Source organism: Lampetra fluviatilis, chromosome 56 (genome assembly GCF_964198595.1).
Source record: "Lampetra fluviatilis chromosome 56, kcLamFluv1.1, whole genome shotgun sequence".
Taxonomy (NCBI): Eukaryota; Metazoa; Chordata; class Hyperoartia; order Petromyzontiformes; family Petromyzontidae; genus Lampetra; species Lampetra fluviatilis.
The window spans coordinates 7981675-8001822 of NC_136330.1; the positions used below are offsets into that span (position 1 = coordinate 7981675).

Sequence of the window (20148 nt, forward strand, 5' to 3'; positions counted from 1 at the left end):
CAACCACCACAACCACCATCACTGCAACGACCACCACAGCAGCAACCACAACCAATTGGAGCGATGCACTTTTAAATCATCGAGATTGAAAACTCGTTTCTTTCGAACTCCTTTTTGTGTTGAGTGTTTTTATGTCCTTCCCCCGCACCTCCGATTAGCCACGGTTGGCTACGTGCGGTGGTGCGAGAGAAGTTCAACACACAGACACACAGACACACAGACACACAGACATACAGACATACATACATACAGACACACAGACACACAGACATACAGACACACAGACACACAGACATACAGATACACATACAGACACACAGACACACAGACATACAGACACACAGACACACAGACACACAGACATACAGACATACAGACACACAGACACACAGACATAGACACACAGACACACAGACACACAGACATACAGATATACGTGCAACAACGCCACTGGGGAGACAAAGGTGGCCGGGCGTGGTGCTGGCCACCCACTCCCTCGTGTGTGCCGTGTCACCCTACATAGGAGCTACTCGCAAACAGCACTTGCCCCAGAAAAGTCTGTTAAGGCTATACGGGGGATATTTGTGTGTGCAACGGTGTGTGTGGGGGAGCGGTAGTGCAATGGTTAGCATGCTTCACTCACTCACTCCACTCCGCTCACTCACTCCACTCACTCCATTCACTCACTCCACTCCGCTCACTCACTCGCTCACTCCATTCACTCACTCACTCCACTCCGCTCACTCACTCACTCACTCGCTCACTCACTCCACTCACTCACTCCACTTCACTCCAATAACTTCACTCACTCCACTCCGCTCCACTCACTCACTCGCTCACTCACTCCACTCACTCACTCCACTCACTCCACTCACTCACTTCACAGCTTCACTCCCCTCACTCGCTCACTGCATCTGTTAAGGCTCCGGGGGGGGGGATCTGTGTGTGTGCGTGTGTGTGTGTGCGTGTGTGTGTGTGCGTGTGTGTGTGTGTGTGTGCGTGTGTGTGTGTCGGTGCGTGTGTGTGTGCGTTTGTGCGTGTGTGTGTGCGTGCGTGTGCGTGTGCGCGTGTGTGCGTGTGTGCGTGTGTGTGTGCGTGTGTGCGTGTGTGTGTGCGTGTGCGTGCGTGTGTGCGTGTGTGCGTGTGTGTGTGTGTGCGTGTGTGTGTGCGCGTGTGTGTGTGCGTGTGTGTGTGCGTGTGTGCGTGCGCGTGTGTGCGTGCGCGTGTGTGCGTGCGCGTGTGTGCACGTGTGTGCGCGTGTGTGCGCGTGTGTGCGCGTGTGTGCGTGCGTGTGCGTGCGTGTGCGTGTGTGTGCGTGTGTGTGCGTGCGTGTGTGTGCGTGTGTGTGTGTGTGTGCGTGTGTGTGTGTGTGTGCGTGTGTGTGTGTGTGCGTGTGTGCGTGTGTGTGCGTGTGCAGCGTGGATCAGCATCGACAACGAGGACCACGTCTCGACGTCCAAGAAGAAGAACCCCTCGCCAGCCATGCCGGGGGAGCCCACGGACGCGGCCGGGTGAGGGTTGCCGACACGCTCACCACGGCACGCTCAACACGGCACGCTCACCACATCACGCTCACCACGGCACGCTCACCACGGCGTGGTGCTGGCCACCCGCCCCCTCGTGCGCCGTGGCGGCCTTCACAGGCGCTGCTCCTCGCTAACGACACTTGCCCCAACAGTCTGTGAAGGCTACACGGGGGACCTTTGTCTTTGTGTTGCACCAGGCCCCCCGGGCGCAAGCCGGGCGTCCCCGCGGGCTTGGGGGGTCCCTCCTCCTACGTCTTCATGCCGGGGAAGCCGCCCGCCCCCCAGCAGGAGGGGGGCCCCCCCCCGTCCCGGGAAGTGGGGGGCAGGAAGGGGGAGTGCGGCGAGGGGCCCGGGGAGAAGGGGGCTGGGGGGGCGGCGGGGGGGGGGGGCTCGGGCCCCGCTGGCGAGGACCCCCACGGACGAAACGCGACTCTACGACGAGCCGGCGCAGAACCGGTAGGTGCAGCGCCACCAGGCACGTGGGTACACACACACACACACGTGTACACACGCACACACACACACGTGTACACACGCACACACACACACACGTGGGTACACACACACACACGTGTACACACGCACGCACACACACACGTGGGTACACGCACGCACACACACACACACACGCACACACACGTGTACACACACACACACATGGGTACACACGCACACACACACATGGGTACACACACACACACACGCACACACACGTGTACACACACACACATGGGTACACACGCACACACACACACGTGGGTACACACACGCACACACACACACGTGGGTACACACACACACACACATGGGTACACACGCACACACACACACGTGGGTACACACACGCACACACACACACGTGGGTACACACACGCACACACACGTGTACACACGCACACACACACACACGTGGGTACACACACGCACACACACACACACGTGGATACACGCACGCACACACACACACACGTACACACACGTGTATACACACGCACACGTGGGTACACACACACACGTGTGTACACACGCACGCACACACACACACACCGCGCCACCACGACCCGCTCACCGCCCCCGCCGTCCCCCACCCCCCCAGGTCGAAGGCGGAGGCCGAGCCGGCCCCGGCAAAGATCAGCATCGACAACCCCAACTACTTCATCCTCTTCCCCGGCTCGCCGGTGCCAAGCATCCCCACCGGCGCGCCGCCGCCGGTGCCGCCGGCACCGGCGGCGCCGCCCGTCGCCGCGGGCGACGTCGCCCACCAGGCCCCGGCCTCCGCTCCCGCGAGGGCCGACGCCTCGGCGGACGGCGCCGGCTCGGCCCGGCTGCCCACGCCGGCCCCGCGGACGCGGGCCGGCTCCCGGCACGGCGCCGGCGGGGCGGGGGGGGCCGCCGGGGAGAACGGCGACGGCGGCGAGGAGGAGAACGGCGACGGCTGCCCCTCGCCCAACCGGCCGCCGCCGGACTACCCCCCGCCCCCGCTGCCGGGCGGCGAGGCCCGGGGGGGAGGGGCCGCCCCCCTCCGCGGAGGCCCCGCCGCCGCTGCCGCGCCGGCCGCGGCGACGCACGACCGCGAGTGGGACGCGGAGGCGGCGGCGGAGGGCCTCTGCTACGAGATGGAGTCCATACGGGAGGACGAGGAGGAGGAGGACGACGACGACGACGACGACGACGAGGGGGAGGGGGAGGGGCGGCGGCAGAGGGGGGGGGGCGGCTGGCAGGGTGGCGGTCGCGCCGTGGACACGCACAGCATGCTGGGACTCGTGGCCGACCAGCTGATGTTCGTTAGCCGGGCCCACCCGGAGCGGGCCGGCGGTCCCCCGGGCCTCCCGCGGCCTCCGGCGGAGACGCGTCCCGCCGACGACCGCTCGTGGTTCGCGCTGCAGATGGCCAAGTCGCTGTACGAGGGCGACGCCGCGGGCACGGCCCCCCGTGGCCCCGCCGGGGAGGCCGCCCCGGCCCCCGGCGGGGAGGGGGGGGGGCCGCCGGCGCTCGGCCAGGGGGGGCTCGCGGGCCGTGGGCCGCTGGCTCGGGGCGCTGGGCCTGGAGGCCTACGAGGCGGCGCTCGTGAGGAACGGCTGGGACGACGTCGACTACCTGGGGTGCGTGCGGGGGGGGGGGCTGGCGGGGGACGCACACACCAGACGCACGCACTCACACCCTCACACCCTCACACACTCTCACACCCACACATGCACACACACTCTCTCACACCCACACATGCACACACACTCACACACGCGCACAGCGACACGCGCACGCGCGCACGCCCAGGTGTGTCGTCAGCTGCCGCCGCCGTGTCCCCTGCAGGGATCTCACCGTGGACGACCTGGAGGAGGTGGGGGTCGCCGACCCCGAGCACCAGCGCCTCATCCTTCTCAACCTCCCGGCGGCGCCGGCGAGCGACACGTGACTCCGCCACGCCACGGGGGGGGGGGGGGGGGGGCCTCCGGAACCGCGGCCCCCGACGCCACCGCACACTCGACAGCCGCGGCGCTCGCCCCTGGCGCCCCCCACCCCCCCCCGCCGGTTCGGGTTGACGCTGCGGCACCGTCATGCTGCTGCTGCTGCTGCTGCTGCTCCTCCTGCTGCTGCTGCTGCACGGTCAGCACCGCAAGCTGCTTGGGTTCTATTTCCCGGCGAGGGCGGTGCGGATTCCTTCAAATCTCCCTCCCCGCCCGCCCCGCACCTCGATCCGCCGCATCAGCAGCAGGAGGAGCAGCAGGAGCAGCAGGAGCAGCAGGTCGGGCAAAGCGTGGGTCGTCTCCCGCGTCGTCTCCCGAGGTGCTCCCGGCAGCTGGTTGAGGCCCCTTCCGCCAGCGGTGGCAACTTGCAGGGCTGTGCCTTCACGTTTTTTATTATTTTATTTTCGTTATATATTTTTTTCTTCTCCCCCTCCACTTACGGCTCTGGATAATCAACGTGGAGTGACCACCACCACGGAGGAGGAGGGTCCCTCCCGACGCGGAGATCAAAACGTAAACGCCGCGAAGGTCGCCGGCTACAACGGCGTTTGAACTTTCGTTGACTGCGGTTACAGCGGGGGCGGGGAAGTGACGTCACACGTGCGCAAAGCACTGTGGGTATTTGACCTCGTTTCATCGGTTGCCGAGGCGCCAGCCCCCCCACCCGCTCCCCCCGAGGGCCACAGACTTGGAGCGGCCAGCGACAAACGGCACCCGTCTTGAAGTTGAGGGAGGGGTTGGAAGCGCGTCTCTGATGCTGCGAGGAGAGAACGACACTCCACGCTGTCCCTGCTGAAGCCCCCTCGGCGTGGACGCAGCAACAGCAGCAGCAGCAGTAGCAGCAGCAGCGGCAGCAGCAGCAGCAGCAGTGGCAGCAGCAGCAGTGGCAGCAGCAGCAGCAGTGGCAGCAGCAACAGTGGCAGCAACAGTGGCAGCAGCAGCAGTGGCAGCAGCAGCAGCGGCAGCAGCAGCAGCAGCAGCAGCAACAGCGGCAGCAGCAGCAACAGCGGCAGCAGCAGCAGTGGCAGCAGCAGCAGCAGCGGCAGCAGCAACAGCAGCAACAGCAGCAGCAGCAGCAGCAGCAGTGGCAGCAGCAACAGCGGCAGCAGCAGCAGCAGCAGTGGCAGCAGCAGCAACAGCAGCAGCAGCAGTGGCAGCAGCAGCAGTGGCAGCAGCAGCGCGACCTCCACATTGGGCACCCGGCGTCTCAACATGGTTGCCAAACGCAAGAAGAAGATGATACGTAGAGACCCACGGAGATACACACAGAGACATAGAAACCCATGGAGATAAGTAGGAGACTGAGACCCACAGAGATGCATTCATGGCAGTCACAGTTATGCGTCTGTGGCCATGCATCACCCACTGCGGAGTGCACAGTAAACCCATAGAGATACAGAGACCCATATATAGACCCATAGAGACTTAGTGATACACAGAGACCCATAAAGACACCCCACAAAGACCGTCTGGCATGGCGTGGGCTTGTTGCGGCCTTATGCTCCATAGGGAGCGCACGGTAAACCCACAGAGATACATAGATACCCATAGAGATACATAGATACCCATAGAGATACAGAGATACCCATAGAGATACCCAGAGATACCCATAAAGATACCCATAGATACCCATATAAATACCCATAGAGATACATAGATACCCATAGAGATACATAGATACCCATAGAGATACCCATATAAATACCCATAGATATACATAGATACCCATAGAGATACCCATAGATACCCATATAAATACCCATAGAGATACATAGATACCCATAGAGATGCATTAAAGTCACCCCACTGTGGCGCAGGAGGAGGGAGAGCGACACGCCACGCTCTCTCTCTCTGCTGGACACAGCAGCGGCGCTGACCTCGCGACCTCCACATTGTCATCGTCGAGACCCCTGGACGCACGGCCGCTGTGACAACGCCATGACGGCAGGAGGCCCACGGCCCTCACCGCGGCAGGAGGGGTGGAGGACCTTGTCTCTGCCAAGGGCCATTTGGATATTTATATAACGTCATTCGCGGGCCATACTAAATTATCAACTTTAAAATTGGCCCGTTATGTTTGGTCAAACATTTAATTAACTCGCCCCTAATGTGATGGGGGGAACAGACCAAATGATTTCACGGGCCGGACGTTTCCCAACCCCTGCACTACGGGGAGACGCTGCTGCGTTTCACGTGGAGCGTAAGTCTGGGGGGGGGGGTGGGCGGCGCGTGATCTTGCCAAAGCGAGAGATTTTGGGGGGCGATGTTACGCAGAATCAGAATCTTCACTTCGACTGCAGGAGGAATCCGATGAGCTGTGAAGCTCTTTTTCACAGAAGGACCGAGACGCCACAAATGGCAACCCCTTGGGGGCTTCCGATTCCCTCTGGGAGCAGCGTCAGTATTAACCGGCGTCGCCTGCCGGGGCTGTCGGCGCCGTCAAGACGACCGGCGCGGCGTCGGCGCCGCCGCTTCCTCCGTCTCTTCGGCGTGGAAAGCCAAACAAATTCTTCCCGCCGGACCAGCGCCAGAGCGGGCGGGGGGCGATCACCATCCAGGCTCGAGGAGAGCCGCGGACTTGGAGCATAGCAGCAGCAGTAGCCAAATAGCGCCCGCTATGCACGCCGGTCCACCCATCCCAAGCACCATCCAGGCTCAACGCTGCTTAGCTTGCGAGGCGCCTGTAGAGGACGGTACTGACGAGGGCGTCCGTTGTTGGAGCTCCCGTGCCTCTTGCTCGCTCACCCGCGGGTTGACCGGGCCTCAGCCTGTCACTCATTCACAGACTCGCAGACCCGTTCATCAACTCGCCCACTCAGCTGCATGATGGCTCGCCTGCTCCCTCACCTATTCGCACCCCCACGCGTCCACTCGCCGCACAGTGATGCTAAGAGGAGCCACAGTCCCTTGCCACAAAGGTGCTCGGTGATGCCTCGGCACAGACAGAACCCCAACCTCTCACCCTCACACCCCTGTGAAACTGCCCCCCTAATTTCCAGCAGTGCCACTCGCTGGTTGTGGCACCGCAGATGTGGTGGCCAGGGCGTGTGAGGACGGTGCTGCCTGACCAGTGTTATACTTGTGATGAAGACTGTGACGTGCTAATGAAGATGGTTTGCGGGCGGGGATGACCGCTTGCTCGTGCAATGCCTCGTGACCACCGACTCACCCGCTTGCTCACCTGCCCACTGACTTGCCCACTCATTCACTCACCTGCCCTCTCGTACAATGCCTCGCCCACAAGCTCATGGATTCACTCACTCGCTCCCCTGCCCAGCAAGGCATGTGCCTTCAGCACCACCACAGTTGGCACTGTGCGTGGGCGAGTGCTCTCGGGGTATTGGACGCAAGCGGTTAGTGCCATTGATGCCTCACATTTGTGTGAGCGACCCACCTGTTATTATATATAAGCACTGTGCCTTATTCGCGTTCCGTTTGTAAATACGCGCGGTCTTAACTGTCACAGCTGCCTGTCGCGTGCACAGTGTGCAATGTACTGCAGTGTGATGTACTGCACGTGTCTCGGCTGCCCTGGAGCAACCTTCCTCCCACTGGCGGCCACGCGACCCGCCACTGTGCCACCGTTGCACTAACACCACCTAACCTCCACTGAATGAATAAAGAAAATACGGAACGCCGGCACTTGCTCCCAGAGCCTTTCTTTATTGGCACAAAGTTGGGCGTTTACAAAAAAACTCGCAGGTTATTGTTTACAGATCCACAGGCAGGTCACCAACCCCCAGCCCCGCGGTCACCAGGAGTGGTCGCTCAGCGCAACCGCACTTACGAACCCCCGGCGGCCACCGTGAAAGTTCAGTCCAATGCCCAGGCTGAGCAACTGTGGGCGATGCTGGCGAGCGACTTGCAGCGGTGTTCGGGTTCTGGTGGTGCGGGCCGGGCCGGGCCGAGCAGGACCGGAGCAGGACCGGAGCAGGATCGGGGCAGGGCCCCCCCGACACGGCCACCGCCACCTCACATGGGGAAGCCGGCGGGTCCCAGTGCCGCCTCGCACTGCCCGGCGAGCTCCTGCAGCTTGATGCGCACGTGCTCCACGCGGTGCAGCGCCGTCAGCGCGTCCTTGCGGGCGCCGTAGCTGGAGCCCTCGTGCGGCTGCCCCGTCGCCACCTGCGGACGCGCAAAGCCAAACGGTGCCCCGCCGAGACTTCAACACGCGCCGGGGCAGGGGCTGTTTGAGCAGGCTCCAATGTGTCTTATGGCGGAGGTGTGACCAGCAGCACCGTCCCTCCCCTGCCTTTGTTTACATGCCGGGCACTGATTAAAGTCTGAGTCGACCTAAAGGGAGGCCCTGGACCGGTTCAAGCTATTCGTCACTGATGTTGTGGTCGTGAACGGGAATCGAACGGGAATCTAACACGCATCGCCGGGCTCGCAGTGCGGTGCACTGACCGACGCACAACCGCTTCCCGGTACCCAACAGAGGATCGGGTTCAGATACTCGCCACCGATGCACGCTGCCCGCACGCTGCCCGCACGCTGCCCGCACGCTGCCCGCACGCTGCCCGCACGCTGCCCGCACGCTGCCCGCACGCTGCCCTCACGCTGCCCGCACGCTGCCCGCACGCTGCCCGCACGCTGCCCTCACGCTGCCCTCACGCTGCCCTCACGCTGCCCTCACGCTGCCCTCACGCTGCCCTCACGCTGCCCACGATGCCCGCCCCACCTGTGCCAGGTAGCGGATGTGACCGGTGAGCTCGCCCTCCACGCGTTGCAGACTCTGCTGGAACTGCGCCGTCAGCTTCTCCAGCTGCCGCTCGTTGGGTTTGTCCTTGGAGAGCTCCTGCAAGGCGCAGCCTGCAACACACACACCACGTGGGGGGGCGGTCAGTTTTCGGCAACTCCGGGCAACTAACCAAGAGCAATGTGCGAGCAACCCAAGGAGAATCCACACGACCACGGGCAGAGAGAGAGACGTAGACTCCAAATATACAGCAGGTATCAGGATCGAACCCATGACCTCCTGTGTACCAGGCGAGGTAGTTAACAGCTCACCACCGATTTTAGTGAGCTCATGTATGGCGCAACCAAGCAAGACACAACACAGCGCGCACACCAACACAGCGCGCACACCAACACAGCGCGCACACCAACACAGCGCGCACACCAACACAGCGCGCACACCAACACAGCGCGCACACCAACACAGCGCGCACACCAACACAGCGCGCACAACAACACAGCGCGCACAACAACACAGCGCGCACACCAACACAGCGCGCACACCAACACAGCGCGCACACCAACACAGCGCGCACACCAACACAGCGCGCACAACAACACAGCGCGCACAACAACACAGCGCGCACACCAACACAGCGCGCACACCAACACAGCGCGCACACCAACACAGCGCGCACACCAACACAGCGCGCACACCAACACAGCGCGCACACCAACACAGCGCGCACACCAACACAGCGCGCACAACAACACAGCGCGCACAACAACACAGCGCGCACACCAACACAGCGCGCACACCAACACAGCGCGCACACCAACACAGCGCGCACACCAACACAGCGCGCACACCAACACAGCGCGCACACCAACACAGCGCGCACACCAACACAGCGCGCACCCCAACACAGCGCGCACACCAACACAGCGCGCACCCCAACACAGCGCGCACACCCCAACACAGCGCGCACACACCAACACAGCGCGCACACCAACACAGCGCGCACACCAACACAGCGCGCACACCAACACAGCGCGCACAACAACACAGCGCGCACAACAACACAGCGCGCACACCAACACAGCGCGCACACCAACACAGCGCGCACACCAACACAGCGCGCACCCCAACACAGCGCGCACACCCCAACACAGCGCGCACACACCAACACAGCGCGCACACCAACACAGCGCGCACACCAACACAGCGCGCACACCAACACAGCGCGCACACACCAACACAGCGCGCACACACCAACACAGCGCGCACACACCAACACAGCGCGCACACACCAACACAGCGCGCACACACCAACACAGCGCGCACACACCAACACAGCACGCACACACCAACACAGCACGCACACACCAACACAGCACGCACACACCAACACAGCACGCACACACCAACACAGCACGCACACACCAACACAGCACGCACACACCAACACAGCACGCACACACCAACACAGCACGCACACACCAACACAGCACGCACACACCAACACAGCACGCACACACCAACACAGCACGCACACACCAACACAGCACGCACACACCAACACAGCACGCACACACCAACACAGCACGCACACACCAACACAGCACGCACACACCAACACAGCACGCACACACCAACACAGCACGCACACACCAACACAGCACGCACACACCAACACAGCACGCACACACCAACACAGCACGCACACACCAACACAGCACGCACACACCAACACAGCACGCACACACCAACACAGCACGCACACACCAACACAGCACGCACACACCAACACAGCACGCACACACCAACACAGCACGCACACACCAACACAGCACGCACACACCAACACAGCACGCACACACCAACACAGCACGCACACACCAACACAGCACGCACACACCAACACAGCACGCACACACCAACACAGCACGCACACACCAACACAGCACGCACACACCAACACAGCACGCACACACCAACACAGCACGCACACACCAACACAGCACGCACACACCAACACAGCACGCACACACCAACACAGCACGCACACACCAACACAGCACGCACACACCAACACAGCACGCACACACCAACACAGCACGCACACACCAACACAGCACGCACACACCAACACAGCACGCACACACCAACACAGCACGCACACACCAACACAGCACGCACACACCAACACAGCACGCACACACCAACACAGCACGCACACACCAACACAGCACGCACACACCAACACAGCACGCACACACCAACACAGCACGCACACACCAACACAGCACGCACACACCAACACAGCACGCACACACCAACACAGCACGCACACACCAACACAGCACGCACACACCAACACAGCACGCACACACCAACACAGCACGCACACACCAACACAGCACGCACACACCAACACAGCACGCACACACCAACACAGCACGCACACACCAACACAGCACGCACACACCAACACAGCACGCACACACCAACACAGCACGCACACACCAACACAGCACGCACACACCAACACAGCACGCACACACCAACACAGCACGCACACACCAACACAGCACGCACACACCAACACAGCACGCACACACCAACACAGCACGCACACACCAACACAGCACGCACACACCAACACAGCACGCACACACCAACACAGCACGCACACACCAACACAGCACGCACACACCAACACAGCACGCACACACCAACACAGCACGCACACACCAACACAGCACGCACACACCAACACAGCACGCACACACCAACACAGCACGCACACACCAACACAGCACGCACACACCAACACAGCACGCACACACCAACACAGCACGCACACACCAACACAGCACGCACACACCAACACAGCACGCACACACCAACACAGCACGCACACACCAACACAGCACGCACACACCAACACAGCACGCACACACCAACACAGCACGCACACACCAACACAGCACGCACACACCAACACAGCACGCACACACCAACACAGCACGCACACACCAACACAGCACGCACACACCAACACAGCACGCACACACCAACAGCACGCACACACCAACACAGCACGCACACACCAACACAGCACGCACACACCAACACAGCACGCACACACCAACACAGCACGCACACACCAACACAGCACGCACACACCAACACAGCACGCACACACCAACACAGCACGCACACACCAACACAGCACGCACACACCAACACAGCACGCACACACCAACACAGCACGCACACACCAACACAGCACGCACACCAACACAGCACGCACACCAACACAGCACGCACACCAACACAGCACGCACACCAACACAGCACGCACACCAACACAGCACGCACACCAACACAGCACGCACACCAACACAGCACGCACACCAACACAGCACGCACACCAACACAGCACGCACACCAACACAGCACGCACACCAACACAGCACGCACACCAACACAGCACGCACACCAACACAGCACGCACACCAACACAGCACGCACACCAACACAGCACGCACACCAACACAGCACGCACACCAACACAGCACGCACACCAACACAGCACGCACACCAACACAGCACGCACACCAACACAGCACGCACACCAACACAGCACGCACACCAACACAGCACGCACACCAACACAGCACGCACACCAACACAGCACGCACACCAACACAGCACGCACACCAACACAGCACGCACACCAACACAGCACGCACACCAACACAGCACGCACACCAACACAGCACGCACACCAACACAGCACGCACACCAACACAGCACGCACACCAACACAGCACGCACACCAACACAGCACGCACACCAACACAGCACGCACACCAACACAGCACGCACACCAACACAGCACGCACACCAACACAGCACGCACACCAACACAGCACGCACACCAACACAGCACGCACACCAACACAGCACGCACACCAACACAGCACGCACACCAACACAGCACGCACACCAACACAGCACGCACACCAACACAGCACGCACACCAACACAGCACGCACACCAACACAGCACGCACACCAACACAGCACGCACACCAACACAGCACGCACACCAACACAGCACGCACACCAACACAGCACGCACACCAACACAGCACGCACACCAACACAGCACGCACACCAACACAGCACGCACACCAACACAGCACGCACACCAACACAGCACGCACACCAACACAGCACGCACACCAACACAGCACGCACACCAACACAGCACGCACACCAACACAGCACGCACACCAACACAGCACGCACACCAACACAGCACGCACACCAACACAGCACGCACACCAACACAGCACGCACACCAACACAGCACGCACACCAACACAGCACGCACACCAACACAGCACGCACACCAACACAGCACGCACACCAACACAGCACGCACACCAACACAGCACGCACACCAACACAGCACGCACACCAACACAGCACGCACACCAACACAGCACGCACACCAACACAGCACGCACACCAACACAGCACGCACACCAACACAGCACGCACACCAACACAGCACGCACACCAACACAGCACGCACACCAACACAGCACGCACACCAACACAGCACGCACACCAACACAGCACGCACACCAACACAGCACGCACACCAACACAGCACGCACACCAACACAGCACGCACACCAACACAGCACGCACACCAACACAGCACGCACACCAACACAGCACGCACACCAACACAGCACGCACACCAACACAGCACGCACACCAACACAGCACGCACACCAACACAGCACGCACAAAACACACACACACAACACCACACAACACCACACACACGTGCGCGAAACAACTTGAGAAAGAGACAAAGGGGGGGTGTGTGGGGTAGGGGAGAGACAAAGGCAGCGGCGCCTACCGGCGTGCTGCAGCACGTTGGCGAAACAACAAACCGACACACACACCACACACAACACAGCATAACACACACACACCACACACAACACAGCATAACACACACACACCACACACAACACAGCATAACACACACACACAACACACAACACAGCATAACACACACACACCACACACAACACAGCATAACACACACACACCACACACAACACAGCATAACACACACACACCACACACAACACAGCATAACACACACACACCACACACAACACAGCATAACACACACACACCACACACAACACAGCATAACACACACACACCACACACAACACAGCATAACACACACACACCACACACAACACAGCATAACACACACACACCACACACAACACAGCATAACACACACACACCACACACAACACAGCATAACACACACACCACACAACACATCATAACACACACACCACACAACACATCATAACACACACACCACACACAACACACACACCACACACAACACAGCATAACACACACCCACACAACACAGCATAACACACACAACACAGCATAACACACACACCACACACAACACAGCATAACACACACACCACACAACACAGCATAACACACACCACACACCACACACAACACAGCATAACACACACACACCACACACAACACAGCATAACACACACCCACACAACACAGCATAACACACACAACACAGCATAACACACACACCACACACAACACAGCATAACACACACACACCACACACAACACAGCATAACACACACACACCACACACAACACAGCATAACACACACACACCACACACAACACAGCATAACACACACACACCACACACAACACAGCATAACACACACACACCACACACAACACAGCATAACACACACACACCACACACAACACAGCATAACACACACACACCACACACAACACAGCATAACACACACACACCACACACAACACATCATAACACACACACACCACACACAACACATCATAACACACACACACCACACAACACATCATAACACACACACCACACAACACATCATAACACACACACCACACACAACACACACACCACACACAACACAGCATAACACACACACCACACACAACACAGCATAACACACACACACCACACACAACACAGCATAACACACACACACCACACACAACACAGCATAACACACACACACCACACACAACACAGCATAACACACACACACCACACACAACACAGCATAACACACACACACCACACACAACACAGCATAACACACACACACCACACACAACACAGCATAACACACACACACCACACACAACACAGCATAACACACACACACCACACACAACACAGCATAACACACACACACCACACACAACACAGCATAACACACACACACAACACACAACACAGCATAACACACACACCACACACAACACAGCATAACACACACACACCACACACAACACAGCATAACACACACCCACACAACACAGCATAACACACACACAACACAGCATAACACACACACCACACACAACACAGCATAACACACACCACACAACACAGCATAACACACACACACCACACACAACACAGCATAACACACACACCACACACAACACAGCATAACACACACACACCACACACAACACAGCATAACACACACCCACACAACACAGCATAACACACACACACCACACACAACACAGCATAACACACACCCACACAACACAGCATAACACACACACAACACAGCATAACACACACACCACACACAACACAGCATAACACACACCCACACAACACAGCATAACACACACACACCACACACAACACAGCATAACACACACACCACACAACACAGCATAACACACACCCACACAACACAGCATAACACACACACACCACACACAACACAGCATAACACACACACCACACACAACACAGCATAACACACACACCACACACAACACAGCATAACACACACACCACACACAACACAGCATAACACACACACACCACACACAACACAGCATAACACACACACACCACACACAACACAGCATAACACACACACACCACACACAACACAGCATAACACACACACACCACACACAACACAGCATAACACACACACACCACACACAACACAGCATAACACACACACACCACACACAACACAGCATAACACACACACCACACAACACATCATAACACACACACACCACACACAACACAGCATAACACACACACACCACACACAACACAGCATAACACACACACACCACACACAACACAGCATAACACACACACACCACACACAACACAGCATAACACACACACACCACACACAACACAGCATAACACACACACAACACAGCATAACACACACACACCACACACAACACAGCATAACACACACACACAACAGCACAACCCGACACGTGCGCGAAACAACTTGAGGAGAAAGAGAGAGACACAAGGGGTGGTGTGTGTGAGAGAGACACAAGGCGTGGTGTGTGTGAGAGAGACACAAGGGGTGGTGTGTGTGAGAGGGGTGGTGTGTGTGAGAGAGACACAAGGGGTGGTGTGTGTGAGAGAGACACAAGGCGTGGTGTGTGTGAGAGAGACACAAGGCGTGGTGTGTGTGAGAGAGACACAAGGGGTGGTGTGTGTGAGAGAGACACAAGGGGTGGTGTGTGTGAGAGAGACACAAGGGGTGGTGTGTGTGAGAGAGACACAAGGGGTGGTGTGTGTGAGAGAGACACAAGGGGTGGTGTGTGTGAGAGAGACACAAGGGGTGGTGTGTGTGAGAGAGACACAAGGGGTGGTGTGTGTGAGAGAGACACAAGGGGTGGTGTGTGTGAGAGAGACACAAGGGGTGGTGTGTGTGAGAGAGACACAAGGGGTGGTGTGTGTGAGAGAGACACAAGGGGTGGTGTGTGTGAGAGAGACACAAGGGGTGGTGTGTGAGAGAGAGACACAAGGCGTGTGTGTGTGAGAGAGACACAAGGGGTGGTGTGTGTGAGAGAGACACAAGGGGTGGTGTGTGTGAGAGAGACACAAGGGGTGGTGTGTGTGAGAGAGACACAAGGGGTGGTGTGTGTGAGAGAGACACAAGGGGTGGTGTGTGTGAGAGAGACACAAGGGGTGGTGTGTGTGAGAGAGACACAAGGGGTGGTGTGTGTGAGAGAGACACAAGGGGTGGTGTGTGTGAGAGAGACACAAGGGGTGGTGTGTGTGAGAGAGACACAAGGGGTGGTGTGTGTGAGAGAGACACAAGGCGTGGTGTGTGTGAGAGAGACACAAGGGGTGGTGTGTGTGAGAGAGACACAAGGCGTGGTGTGTGTGAGAGAGACACAAGGCGTGGTGTGTGTGAGAGAGACACAAGGGGTGGTGTGTGTGAGAGAGACACAAGGGGTGGTGTGTGTGAGAGAGACACAAGGGGTGGTGTGTGTGAGAGAGACACAAGGGGTGGTGTGTGTGAGAGAGACACAAGGGGTGGTGTGTGTGAGAGAGACACAAGGGGTGGTGTGTGTGAGAGAGACACAAGGGGTGGTGTGTGTGAGAGAGACACAAGGGGTGGTGTGTGTGAGAGAGACACAAGGGGTGGTGTGTGTGAGAGAGACACAAGGGGTGGTGTGTGTGAGAGAGACACAAGGGGTGGTGTGTGTGAGAGAGACACAAGGGGTGGTGTGTGTGAGAGAGACACAAGGGGTGGTGTGTGTGAGAGAGACACAAGGGGTGGTGTGTGTGAGAGAGACACAAGGGGTGGTGTGTGTGAGAGAGACACAAGGGGTGGTGTGTGTGAGAGAGACACAAGGGGTGGTGTGTGAGAGAGAGACACAAGGCGTGTGTGTGTGAGAGAGACACAAGGGGTGGTGTGTGTGAGAGAGACACAAGGGGTGGTGTGTGTGAGAGAGACACAAGGGGTGGTGTGTGTGAGAGAGACACAAGGGGTGGTGTGTGTGAGAGAGACACAAGGGGTGGTGTGTGTGAGAGAGACACAAGGGGTGGTGTGTGTGAGAGAGACACAAGGGGTGGTGTGTGTGAGAGAGACACAAGGGGTGGTGTGTGTGAGAGAGACACAAGGGGTGGTGTGTGTGAGAGAGACACAAGGGGTGGTGTGTGTGAGAGAGACACAAGGGGTGGTGTGTGTGAGAGAGACACAAGGGGTGGTGTGTGTGAGAGAGACACAAGGCGTGGTGTGTGTGAGAGAGACACAAGGGGTGGTGTGTGTGAGAGAGACACAAGGCGTGGTGTGTGTGAGAGAGACACAAGGCGTGGTGTGTGTGAGAGAGACACAAGGGGTGGTGTGTGTGAGAGAGACACAAGGGGTGGTGTGTGTGAGAGAGACACAAGGGGTGGTGTGTGTGAGAGAGACACAAGGGGTGGTGTGTGTGAGAGAGACACAAGGGGTGGTGTGTGTGAGAGAGACACAAGGGGTGGTGTGTGTGAGAGAGACACAAGGGGTGGTGTGTGTGAGAGAGACACAAGGGGTGGTGTGTGTGAGAGAGACACAAGGGGTGGTGTGTGTGAGAGAGACACAAGGGGTGGTGTGTGTGAGAGAGACACAAGGGGTGGTGTGTGTGAGAGAGACACAAGGGGTGGTGTGTGTGAGAGAGACACAAGGGGTGGTGTGTGTGAGAGAGACACAAGGGGTGGTGTGTGTGAGAGAGACACAAGGGGTGGTGTGTGTGAGAGAGACACAAGGGGTGGTGTGTGTGAGAGAGACACAAGGGGTGGTGTGTGTGAGAGAGACACAAGGGGTGGTGTGTGTGAGAGAGACACAAGGGGTGGTGTGTGTGAGAGAGACACAAGGCGTGGTGTGTGTGAGAGAGACACAAGGGGTGGTGTGTGTGAGAGAGACACAAGGCGTGGTGTGTGTGAGAGAGACACAAGGCGTGGTGTGTGTGAGAGAGACACAAGGGGTGGTGTGTGTGAGAGAGACACAAGGGGTGGTGTGTGTGAGAGGGGTGGTGTGTGTGAGAGAGACACAAGGCGTGGTGTGTGTGAGAGGGGTGGTGTGTGTGAGAGAGACACAAGGGGTGGTGTGTGTGAGAGGGGTGGTGTGTGTGAGAGAGACACAAGGGGTGGTGTGTGTGAGAGAGACACAAGGGGTGGTGTGTGTGAGAGAGACACAAGGGGTGGTGTGTGTGAGAGAGACACAGGAGGCGGCGCCTACCGGCGTGCTGTAGCACGTTGGCGATCTCGCGCTCCACCTCCTCGAGGCTGCGGAGTCGCTCGTTCGCGCCTCCCAACGTCGCCATCACCGCCGCCTCCTCCTCCACCTCGCCGCCAGGGACGATGGCGGTGACGTCACCCCCCTCCACGGCGATGACGTCATCCTCCACGACGATGACGTCATCCCCATCCAAGACGATGACGTCATCCCCCTCGATGAAAAAAGAGGCGGACGCCATCAGCGAGATGCAGCCGTGGTGACGTCGGCGGGATATATACACAGCAATGACGTCACCGTCACAGCCGTGGTGACGTCGTGTCGGGATATATACAGCAATGACGTCTCCGTCACACGCAGGGCCGTGACGTCGGGCGGGATATATACAACAATGACGTCACCGTCACACACAGGGCCGTGGTGACGTCTTAAACAATCAATACAATAGTGACGTCATCGTTCACAGAAACGTTGTGACGTCCCTGTTCTCACACAGCCGTGGAGACTTCGTGTTGCAATCGATACGTCGTGGTTTTTATGATCATTTCTTCTGTCTACGTGACTTTACTGAAAGAACAAAAGAATATGAGATGTATACAGTGATGACGTCACCGTCACACATCCGTGAGGACATCAGAGAAGATATATACAGTGATGACGTCACCGTCACACATCCGTGAGGACATCAGAAGATATATACAGTGATGACGTCACCGTCACACATCCGTGAGGACATCAGAGAAGATATATACAGTGATGACGTCACCGTTCACACAGCCGTAGGGACGTCAGAGAAGTATTCATATTCCTAGGTTTTTTCGGTAAAGTCACATAGGTAAAATATTAAAATTAATAAAAATAAAATAAAAATCACGATGTTTCGGAGGCAGCCGGGTATCGGGTAGGGTACAGGTACCCGTTTTCGACCCTGGTGCGGCCGGGTACGGGTAACGGGTAAGGAATCTGAGTGGCATAGAACAGTGGTGGTGTAGTAGCATAGCGCGGCCTGCTGGCCGGGAAGGGGATCTGCGGCTTACGGCAGCCCTGACGGCAGCAGGCCACGTGACACACCAGATTCAAGTTCAAGTTCAAGTTCATTTATTAGGTATAGCCCTGTGAGCCATTCAGCTCTTGAATCGGGTGCAACCGCAACAAACAAAAAACAAAAACATGAACAAGAAAACATCTTAAAGTGAATATGTGACTAAGTGCAAACAGAAAATCCAAGAAAAGACAGCAAAATATTGCAGAAAAAACACCGTACACCAACGCTGTGTGCAAAAATCCCAGTGGGATGCAAGTCAAACAACAACA

General features: G+C 58.2%; 2 protein-coding genes across 2 annotated transcripts in view; one reads left to right on the forward strand and one right to left on the reverse strand.

The window, feature by feature from the left end:
- Positions 1-7644, forward strand: part of LOC144950165 (phosphatidylinositol 3,4,5-trisphosphate 5-phosphatase 2A-like) — a 97761-nt gene extending 90117 nt beyond the window's left edge. Inside the window, 6 exon segments of the mRNA XM_078880235.1 lie at positions 1418-1511; positions 1724-1921; positions 1923-1982; positions 2623-3499; positions 3501-3628; positions 3837-7644. Coding sequence (XP_078736361.1) covers positions 1418-1511; positions 1724-1921; positions 1923-1982; positions 2623-3499; positions 3501-3628; positions 3837-3939 — 1460 coding nt within the window. The 3' untranslated portion in view covers positions 3940-7644.
- Positions 7634-18995, reverse strand: MED11 (mediator complex subunit 11). The gene is made up of 3 exons (XM_078880236.1): positions 18838-18995; positions 8673-8803; positions 7634-8116 (listed from the first exon to the last, which is right to left on the reverse strand). Exons 1-3 carry the CDS (start codon positions 18920-18922, stop codon positions 7964-7966), a joined length of 369 nt encoding a protein of 122 aa, XP_078736362.1. The 5' UTR covers positions 18923-18995; the 3' UTR covers positions 7634-7963.
- Positions 18996-20148: the final 1153 nt, after the last annotated feature.